General features: G+C 37.7%; 1 protein-coding gene across 1 annotated transcript; it reads left to right on the top strand.

Annotated features, from left to right (window-relative positions):
- Positions 1 to 10,114: 10,114 nt before the first annotated feature.
- Positions 10,115 to 11,062, top strand: LOC103126927 (olfactory receptor 6J1-like). Its single transcript, XM_007537853.1, has one exon. The coding sequence runs from the start codon at positions 10,115 to 10,117 to the stop codon at positions 11,060 to 11,062; it is 948 nt and encodes a 315-aa protein (XP_007537915.1).
- Positions 11,063 to 11,435: the final 373 nt, after the last annotated feature.

Genomic DNA, 11,435 nt, shown 5'->3' with positions numbered 1-11,435 from the left:
GGTGATTTCCATACTGATTTTTCTTGTGCTTTCTGTATTTTTTTTTTTGGCTACCATGTATGTAATAACTATCATTGTATATCTAGAAAAATCTTTTTTTAAAAGTTTATCTTGATTAACAAACATTTGATAGGGCTTCTTTGTCTTTTAATTCCCTCTACTATTTGCTTGTTGTTCTGTCGTTCTGCGCCGCGGGGAAGAGAGAGAGGAGGTCCGGAGCGAAGAGGGAACACAAATCTTTATTTGCGCTGGCACCTCAGAGTTGGGTGAGAGAGAAGCAGGTTGGGCCATGTGGAGGTAGCGAAAATGGCTGCTTCACGCAGTAACCTTTCCTGTGTCTAAACACCAAAGTGAAGCGCTGGCAAGAGAGGTGAAGCGCTGCAAGAGAGGTGAAGCGCCGGCAAGAGAGAGAGGTGCGGAAGAAGAAGGGCTTTTATAGGAGTAGCTTTCATGAGAATGGGAATGGGGAGGAGTAACCATAGCACTCCAGGATAGGATAATAACTCTCGTGAGAATGGAAGGGGGAGGAGTAACCAAATCACTCCAAATATCACGGGGAAAATAGACAATGCCCTGAGGGAACAACATGGCGGAACAGGCACTCCGAGAATGTCCCAACTCTTGCGGGAACTAGCAGTAGCCTGAGGGGACAACATGGCAGATGTGACTGCATCTGCATAATTTCCAAGCATTGTTCTTTCCTATTTTATTGAGTTCTTGTTTCTAGTCTACTGCTGTTCACCTCACTCAGCACTTGTGTTCCTTTGCTTCCTCCTTTTCTGTAGGCCTCCATTCAGTATTTCTTGTAAGGTGGGGTTGATTGTGGTTAATTCCTTTAGTTTTTCAATATTTGAGAAAACCTTTATTTCTCCCTTGTACTTGAAAGATAATATTGAAAGACAGAAAACTCATGACTGGAATTCCCTCTCCTTTAGTGCCTTAAATATGCCATTCCACTCTCTCCTTGACTCTACAGTTTGTGAAGAAAAAAAATCTGATGAGAGTCTGATAGTTCTGCCTTTGTACGTAACTTGTTTCCTTTCCTTAGCAGCCTGCAATTTTCTTCCTTGTCCTTGAGTCTTGATAATTTTAGAATAATCAGGATTTTACAACCAGAATTTATGAACCTGGGTGATCAGTCATGTCCAAAATAAGTATGTTCTGAGGATTGTCTAGTTGATGGAAAACTTCAGCTCAAATTCCTCTACCTCTGGACCTGTGAGCTGGTCTTCCGCCTCAGGCATCCCTATAACTTAGACATTCGACCTTTTTATGGAGTCTGCAATTTCAGAGTAGCTTCATTCTTTCTAAATCTTTCCTCTCCCTCATCTTTGAACTGAAAGAGTGGGCTAATTGTGTCTTCTAGATTGGAAATTCTTTCTTCTGTATGTGTGAATCTACTTCTTAAGCCTTCTACCTGAGTTTGAACTGCACTAAACATGTCTGTGAGTCCTTGCATTTCTGTCTGAAATTTTCTTTTAATACTTCTTATCTGTTGTATGCTTTACATTGGTTTGTTCTAGCTCTCCCCCTGCCAAGAAAATTGGTTCAGTCCTGCTAGTTTCACGGGCCCACTTGTCCCCGCCCCAAGGAACCCCGAGAGAGTTCCAGAGTTCCAGAGTTCTTGGCGCCGCCGCGGGGGAAGGAGGCAGGAGGTTCTGTTTGGTGATTAGTTTGGTTTAGTTTATGAATCGTTGATCCTAAATAAAGAAATACAGCTTCCCAGCCCAGCCGTATGTCTCTGGTCATCTCTGTTACCCACCCGTGAAGCTAGTCCTGCCAGCCGGAGCCTCCAAAAATAAACAACACTTATCTGCTTAATCAACTTTGTTTGAAATTCTTCTTTCAAGCTTTGTAGCTTCTTATCAGATTCTTTTCTGAGTTCCTCTTTGTGTGTCTTAATTTGAAGGTGAAATGCTCTATCAATTCTTGTTCAAGTCCTTGTAGAGTTCTCATAATAAGCTTTCTATAGTCTGTCTCTGATAGGCTCTCTGCGTCTGGAACTTCATCTGATTTGCTTCTTTCTCTATTTGAAAATCTGTTTGTTAGCATTTTCTGTATTGTACAAGACCTCACCATATGTCCTTTTATGGTATTTATATACAGCTGTATCTTAAAGTAATGCCACCAGTTCCTTCTGTTCTGTTCCAAACTTTTAGAAGATTTAATATTTGAAAGAACATGTAATTATTAGAAATTGTATTTAAAAATTAAACAGAAAAGTCTGCCAAGTATTTCCTCTGTGTATTTGATACTGTCTGGTCCTTTAACCATAGTGTCCTAAATAGTATCCTTCTCTATCTCTGATTACTTTGTTTGCCTGAAAGTCTATTTTCCAAAACAGGAATCCCAAATCTTCATCTGCTATATTCTTGCCTTTAGGTTCACTAGTCAAAAATTTATTCTGCTTTATATTTTAACTCCTTTTCAGCCACTAGGTTCCAGATGATACCATGATGCTTAACTTCCCTGAGCAGACAACACCACCAATTTGTCCTAGAGCCCCACCTCCCCAGATCCCTGCCTCACTAGGGAAAGAGAGAGGCAGACTGGGAGTATGGACCAACCTACCAATGTCCATGTTCAGTGGGAAAACAGTTACAGAAGCCAGACCTGCAACCCACAATGATCCTGGGTCCATGCTCCCAGAGGGATAAAGAATAGGGAGGCTATCAAGGGAAAGAATTGGATACAGAGTTCTGGTGGTGGGAATTATGTGGAATTGTAGCCCTCTTATCCTATAGTCTAGTCAATATTTCCATTTTTATAAACAAAAATAAATAAATTTCAAAGACATCTTCAATGAAGCATAACAAATTACAAAGAAGACTAAGTAAAAAATAAACCAGTGGGACTACATCAAATTAAAAAGCTTCTGCACAGCAAAATAAATCACCACTCAAACAAAGAGACCTCCCACAGAATGGGAGAAGATCTTTACATGCCATAAATAAGACAAGAGGTTAATAAGTAAAATATATAAAGTGCTCACCAAACTCAACAAGAAGAAAACAAATGACTGCATCCAAAAATGAGGAGTGGATATGGACAGAATATTCATCAAAGAAGATATCCAAATGACTAATAAACATTGAAAAGATGCTCCAAGTCTTTGATTGTCAGAGACATGAAAATAAAGACAACAATGAGATATCACTTCACTTCTGTAAGAATGTAATACATCAGAAAAGGTTGCAGCAACAAATGCTGGAGAGGTTGTAGGGACAAAGGAACCCTCTTTAACTGCTGTTGGGAATGTAAATTGGTCCAGCCTCTGTGGACAGCAGTCTGGAGAACTCTCAGAAGTCTATAAGTGGACCTACTCTATGACCCTACAATTACTATCCTAGGGGGTATTTCTTAAGGAAATAAACTTACCCACCCCAAAAGATCTTTGTATACCTCTGTTTATAGCAACATAATTTGTAATAACCAAGACCTGGAAGCATCCCAGATGTCCAAAAACAGATGAGGGGGGGGCTGAGCAAGTAGTGGTATATATATATGTATATATATATACAATGGAATAGTACTCAGATATTGAAAATGGTGAATTTGTTTTCTTTAACCTATCTTGGATGGAGCTTGAAGAAATCATGTTCAGTGAGATAAGCCAGGAAGAGAAGGATGAATGTGAGATGATCTCACTCATAGACAGAAGTTGGAAAACAAGATCAGTAGGGAAAACACTAACTAGAACTTGGACTGGAGTTGGTGTACTGCACCAAAGTAAAAGACTCTGGGGTAGGTGGGGGAGAAGAGTACAGGTCCAAAAAAGAATGACAGAGGACCTAGTGAGGGTTATATGGAAAACTGGGAAAGGTTATATATGTTCAAACTATTATATTTACTGTCAAATGTAAAACATTAATGCCCCAATAAAGAATTTTTTTTAAAAAAAGGGTGAGGGTAGAGGGTTCAGGTCCTGGAACAAGATGGCAGAGGAAGACCTAGTGAGGGTTGCATTGTTATATGGAAATGTTATACATGTACAAACTATTGTATTTAACTGTCAAATGTAAATCTTAATCCCCCAATAAAGAAATAATTAAAAAATAAGGAGTAGTGGATTCATACTGCAGGCACCAAGTCTCAGCGAAAACCATGGTGGCAATAAGATAAATAAATAAGAATAATTTAATTGATAATATATTCACTTGGGCAGATTTCTTTCTTTTTTATTTCTTAGTCCTTTTCCTGGTTTAGTAATTAAATTTACATAACAGAAATAAACAAGAGAAAAAATGATGCTCTGGTCTTTATTCCTCATTGTGTATCTCATATAAAAATTAACTAAATCTAAAAATAGAACAATTTATTCAAATTCTCTAGTAAAGATATTCTGACAAACTTTGCAAGTTCAAAGAATTTTTCATAGCTTCATATTCTAAGATCTAGGAATGTAGGAAATTGTATGCCAAGAAGTAGATTTTTAAAAAGTAACATATCTACCATATGGAAGATAAAGTTGCCCAATGTTTAGTTAAACTTTGTTTGCTAATTAATTGCTTTGATATTATTATGCTACTTAGATATAGCCAGAGTGCTTGGTCTTAATAGCCTGGCATGAAATTTAATTCCCAGATGATTCTCTAAATATTATGGAAATTCTTCCCAGGAGCTCTGGAAGTAAATTTTCAGACTTTGTATCTCTTTGAATGATAATATTCTCAACAATAAGAAGGATTGCTTCTATTTCTACATCTCTTCACTTCAGATTACTGAGAGGATGAGATTATAGTTCTTCAATTTGTTTTATTAGACTTTCCAGAACTATCTGTATAACTATAAAGGAATTACCACAATATGGATGTATTTGGAAAGTAAACTTTACTTTTTAAAATATTAGAAGTGCCAAGGGAATTATGGTGCACTCTAAATGAAGTGCTAGTTTGAAATATACCTTTTTACAAAATGTATTTATAAGGCTGGTGATATTATTAATCTAATTGCTAGTTATCACCTGAAAAATAAATGCTTATTAACAAAAAAATCAAGCTAGATTTATAAATGTGAATCAGTACTGTTTCTTCTCAGGAGATATTTTATTTGCAACCTTTATATACTTCCTTTCATATTGTCCTGATTGTGTCTTAGTTTTGCAGTTTACTTACAAATCATACATATATGTCCTAAGTCAATACTCATTGTTTTTCATACTTATTTTATAATATATTAGTTCTGGTCAATTCATCCTAGTTTCTATTTGTATAGATGGGAAGTGAAGAAATTTTGTTGGAGGTTGAAGACAAGACGTCAATGGAAATATTATGATTATTTTGTCTTCAAGAAAGGGGGTAAGCCTTTAATTTTCATATCATTATTCAGATGATGGTTTTGCTGTATTGTTTTTCTTTAAAATTTCTTAATAATACAGATGGAAATGTATAAGGAATATAGAAGAATATCTACCTTCAAATAATGGGATGACATAATTTCAAAAGAATTCACCCATCCTGAAATTTTATGTATAGTTTATGGAAGACACAGCCCAATCCCATCTTTATTTGTCCTCATCTGTTCTTCAGAAAGATATGTAAAACTTCTGAAATTAAAGGTATGTTTAAAGTGCATAAGAAAGCTTTTAATACCCCACCTGCAGGAGGGAAGCTTCACAAGTGGTGAAGCAAGGCTGCAGGTAATTCTCTGTCTCTTTTCTTCTTTATCTCCCCTTTCCTTCTCAATTTCCCTATTTAAAAAATAAATATAAATAAATAAATATTTTTAAAACAATCTTTTAATCTGGGTGTATTGTGGGAAAAATAAGCCTGAGTTAAATAATCATATTCTCTAAGTTTAAAGATAGAAATACCACAAATATTTTTTTATAAAATATTTTATTTATTTTATTTTTGAGAGAAATGCAGAGAGAGACACACACAGAGAGAGAAACACCAGAGCACTGCTCAGCTCTGGCTTATGGTGGTGTGGGGCAATTGAACCTGGGATTTAGGAGCCTCAGGCATGACAGTCTGTTTGCATAACCATTATGCTATCACCCCTGCCCCACAAATATTTTTTAAATGTCACATTTTTTTCTTTTTTATGGTGTATTTTAATTTCTTTTAAAAATTTTTATTTATAAAATGGAAATATTGACAAGACTACCTAAGAGGGGTACATTTCCACCATCAGAACTCCATATCCAATCCCCTCCTTGAAAGATTTCATATTATTTATCCCACTGGGAGTATGGAACCAGGACCATTATGGGGTGTGGAAGGTCACATTTTAAGCACTAAGTAATATAACCTGTGAGAGGCAGTAACTCTAGAATAGTTATAAGTATAGTTGCTTTTTGAGTTTGAGTTTTAAGAATAGTTTAAATATAGTTGCTTTTTGCCCTCCTGCCCAGTGAGGTGGAAAATTCTTTGCCCTTTTCCCCATGACAGAACCTAAGAGACCATCAATTATTTTGACAGACCCTGCAGTGAGCAGGACTCCTCATGACCTCTGCAACAGAATACTGTTACCAGACAGTTAAAAATGGCCTGACAAATGATGGCCCGACAGATTGCAAACAGATGGTCAGTGGTTCCAATAAAGAACAAAAAAATGTGGTGACCCCCACTTTGGCTGGGACCTATTGGTCTGGTATGATGTCTAAAACTAGCCCATGCTTTGCTCTGAATAGATCAGGCTTTTGCTAAGTTTGAAATGATTGGATATAGGCTGATAAGGTGATGTGTTCCCCCTCCCTGAGTGTAGTCTGAATTCCTATAAATTGTATGGTTTGAGCTTTGTTCAGGGTCGAGCTTGGTAGACTAACACCAGTCACCATCTCGGCCCGGATTGCAATTCGTGAATAAACATCTTTTGCTTCCTTGCAGTGGACGGTGGTTTGATTTTGCTCGCTAACATAACCTACTAATTTCTAAGTAATAAAGTATCTCCAATAATAAAGTGTATAATAATTTATATTCATGCCATACTATGCCACCATAAATCTTATTTTTGAAAATAATATTCTTAGAACATTAAGACAGAATTATGAAAGAAGATGTTTTTATGTGAACTTGCAATTTTTACTAGATCCATTTTATTTGCTACTTATGAGAGAGAATTTCACATAAGACAGAGAGGAGAGGTTGAGATGAGCCAGAGCACCACTCTGACATGTGCAGTGCTGGGAACCTAATTGAATGTCAGTCATAAAAGTCTGATATTCTTGGGGGTCGGGCGGTGGCGCAGTGGGTTAAGCGCATGTGGCGCAAAGCACAGGGACCATAAGGATCCCGGTTCGAGCCCCCGGCTCCCAACCTGCAGGGGAGTCGCTTCACAGGCGGTGAAGCAGGTCTGCAGGTGTCTATCTTTCTCTCCCCTTCTCTGTCTTCCACTCCTCTCTCCATTTCTCTCTGTCCTATCCAACAACGAATTGCGTCAACAAGGGCAATAATAATAACCACAACGAAGCTACAACAAGGGCAACAAAAGGGGGGGAAAAATGGCCTCCAGGAGCGGTGGATTCATGGTGCAGGCACCGAGCCCAGCAATAACCCTGGAGGAGGAAAAAAAAAAAAAGTCTGATATTCTACCCAGTTGAGCTATTTTGCCAGCTGTTTTTTTTTTTTTACTTTATTTATTGTATTACATTTATCTTAATGATTTCCAAACTCTAGAATATTCATTTTAGATATATTTTATGTAAGAGCTGCCATTCAAGGAAAGAGTTTTTGATACATGTTGATCTGATACTTTGTATTTCTCTTTATATACTGGTTTGGGTTATTCTATGTTAAGACATAGCTTAAGAGCCATCTAATCCCTTTAGTTGTTAAGGGTCAAGGAAATAGCCTAATGGTTATGCAAAAGACCTTCATGCCTAAGGCTCTGAGGTCACAGGTTGAATCCCTAGCAACACCATAAGCCAGGGTTGAGCAGTGCTTTGGTGTGTGTGTGTCTTCTCTTTGTATCTCTTTTTTTACTTAGTGATTTAATATTAATTTATAAAATTACAAGATAACAGAGGTCCAACTTCACACTACTCTCACCACCAGAGTTCTGGATCCCCAGTCCCTCCATCGTAAGCAATAGTTCTCCCATCTCTCTGTCTCTCTCTCTCTCTCACTATAAATAACTAAATAACTTTTTGAAAAAAAAAAAGAAAGATAAGGGGGTCAGGAGATAGCACAGAGGGTTAAGCGCATGTGGCACAAAGTGCAAGGGCCAGCATAAGGATCCAGGTTCCAGCCCTCTGGCTCCCCACATGCAGGGGAGTGGCTTCACAGGCAGTGAAGCAGGTCTGTAGGTGTCTATCTTTTTTCTCCCTCTCTCTGTCTTCCCCTCCTCTTTTGATTTTCTCTGTCCTATCCAACAACAAACAATATCATCAACAACAAAAATAACCACAACAAAGCTACAGCAACAAGGCAACAAAAGGGGGAGATGAAAAAAAAGGCCTCTAGGAGCAGTGGATTCAGGGTGCAGTCTCTGAGCCCCAGCAATAAACCGGGAGGCAAAAAAAAATTTTTTTTTTAATTAAAGGAGCTTGTAGTGGTACTCCATGAGAAGTGCTTGATGTAAAGTGTATGATTCCACAGGTTTCATTTGTAGTCTAAATGCTATCTTGGAGTCTGGTATTGGCACACTCGTTTGAGTGTATATATTCTCATGAGCAAGGACTTGGGTTCAACACCTAGGTCCCCACCTATAGGAGGGAAGCCTCACAAGCAGTGTTCACAAGCAGTGAAGCAGTGCTACAAGTATTTCTCTTTCCTTCTCTATTTCCCCCTCCTCTGTCAACTTCTCTCCACCTTGTCTTATAAGGTAGAAAAAAAAAAAAGTAGCCACAGGGAGTAGTATATTGTACTTCTGGCATTGAGCCCCAACAATAACTCTGGTGGCAAAGAAAGAGAAAGAAAGAAAGAAAGAAAGAAAGAAAGAAAGAAAGAAAGAAAGAAAGAAAGAATTGTGTGATGTTATTTGCTAAAAGTAGAGAGACTGTAAATCACGTCTTTCAGAAAGACTGGTAAAATCAGATGCCAAAGATAGAGAATTAAGATTAAAACTTGGTTACAGATATCCAAGAAAAGTTTCAGGACCAGGTTTTCAGAATAACTTAGGTCTGGGGAGACGGCATAATGGTTATGCAAAGAGCCTTTCATGTCTGAGGCACCAAAGGTTCCAGTTCCAATCCCCAATACCACTATAAATCAGAACTGAGCAGTACTCTGGTAAAAGAACAACAACAACAATAACAATAACCCTCTGATTTCTTCTGGAATGTACAACAGTGTTAAGAAATAGGCATGTCACATAAGCTTTGTAGTGTTTCACTTGACATCAATGTACAAAATTGTAAAGATTGAGCTATACAGAGTTGTTTTGATAATGTGTCCTACACAGTCAAAGTTAAACTACATCATCAAAGCAGGATACCAAGGAAACATGAGAAGTAGAAGACAAATGTGGTTACTCTTGGTCAAAGTGAGGCTGGTTTTATTCCTTAGGTAGAGTGAATCAATTAATCTGATTCTTCATAGGGTCAGGTCTTCCTGTTCCTACACTAACCTTTTTGGAAGTGAGGGTTGTCCATCAACTTGGAAGAAAGCACAAACATGCACACAACTAGTGCACAAGGGTGTTGTTTCTAAGAATCTCTCCAACTCAGTTATACTAAAGAAAATAACTTTGCTTTGGTGCAATAGACCAAACCAGACCAAGTAGTTCTGCCTAGGAATGAGATCACCCCATACTACTATTTTGCCAACAACCCTAGGATAAACCATCACCCCCCCAATAAAATGCTAAAAAAGAACTAAAAAAAAAAAACTTTGGATAGTACATTTCAATGAATGATTTAGGGAAGAATTTTATGACAGATGATCATTTATAAGTCATTCACTTGAAACCTGTAGAGGAGAGAAAATTATTCACAGAAAGTTCTAACAAAAATTAGAGCCAGACCCCAAGGAAAACCAGAAAGTATGACTTGCCATTTTGAAAGGTGTGTGATAAATATAAAAGAAATAAAATGACCATAGTTTCATGATACACAGTGCATGTAGCATGTGTCAACACCAATGAGTGATGCTAACAATAGTTGTAAGCCTGGAAAAGTATGGCCAGGAGGCAATTTGGTTTTCCTTTCCTGCAGATAATATTTTCTTTGGGGATGGCCTTGAGCAACAAAACCATGATCGTGACAGAATTCATCCTTCTGGGTTTTCACACCACCAGGGACATGAAGATCTTGCTCTTCATCATATTCCTGATTGTGTATGTGCTGACAGTTTTAAGTAATACTGTGATCATACTATTGGTGTGGACTTGCAACCACCTTCACTCACCTATGTATTTGTTCCTTGCAAATCTCTCCTTTCTAGAAATCATGCTCACTTCTTCTGTTATACCTAAGATGTTGGCCATTACTATTTCACAAGTAAACACCATATCCTTTGAAGGCTGTATTGCCCAGTCTTTCTTCTATTTTCTCTTTGGGACAATAGAGTTCTTCATCCTAGCAATTATGTCATTTGATCGTTATGTTGCCATCTGTATCCCTCTAAGGTACCCCACCATCATGAGAACCCAGGTCTGCCTAAAGATGATGATCACCTCTTGGGTGGGAGGGTTGTTGTATGTTCTGCTGCCTTCCATTGTGACTATAAAACTACCATTCTGTGGTCCCAATGTCATAGACCACTTTTTCTGTGACTCTGCCCCTATGTTGAAACTGGTGTGTGGTGATCTCCATGTGGTAGAGATGGTTCATTTTATCTGCTCTGCAGTTCTCCTCCTGAGCTCTCTCTTCTCCACTCTAACCCCTTATATCTTCATTGTCTTTACCATTGCCAGAATCCCCTCTTCCCAGGGACAGTGGAAGGCTTTCTCCACTTGTGCTTCCCATATGATTGTTGTAACTATTTTTTATGGTGTTTCCATTTTCCTCTATGCTCGACCTTCTAAGGGGAACGTCTTATCTTTCAACAAAGTGGGTACTGTTTTAAATACAATAGTGACACCTTTGATGAATCCATTTATCTATACTTTGAGAAACCAGGTAGTCATAGAGTCTCTAAGACAGACATTTGCCAAGCTAAAGAGCTTCCTAACAGTATAGGAAAATGTTTACTTGATAAAACATGTCTGCAATAATAATTTACTTGTATATAAAACCTTGGTTTGTTGTTCACATTGTTGTTTGAAAATAATACAAGACATGTTTTCAAGACACATCCCATAAAGATGTGCTATCTAAAATACACAAAGATTTCAAAAATTTAATAATAATATAGATATCCCTACTAAAATGGGCAAAATCATGAATAAAAATCTCATCAAAGAAGACAGACAGACATCAAAGAAACAAGTAAAAAGACACTATACAGCATATATCACCAGGTAAATACAAATTAAAACATCGATGAGATATGCTTAATAGAATGGTCCTACTTCAGAACACTGAAAGCAAAGGATGATGAGAATGTGGAGCA

The sequence above is a fragment of the Erinaceus europaeus genome, chromosome 9 (assembly GCF_950295315.1).
Source record: "Erinaceus europaeus chromosome 9, mEriEur2.1, whole genome shotgun sequence".
Taxonomy (NCBI): Eukaryota; Metazoa; Chordata; class Mammalia; order Eulipotyphla; family Erinaceidae; genus Erinaceus; species Erinaceus europaeus.
The sequence above is the reverse complement of the archived record's forward strand: the minus strand, read 5'-3'. Positions and strand labels throughout refer to the sequence as shown.

Bases quoted from the DNA above. Each gene is read 5' to 3' on its own strand.
- LOC103126927 (XM_007537853.1), top strand. From the start codon at position 10,115: ATGGCCTTGAGCAACAAAACCATGATCGTGACAGAATTCATCCTTCTG.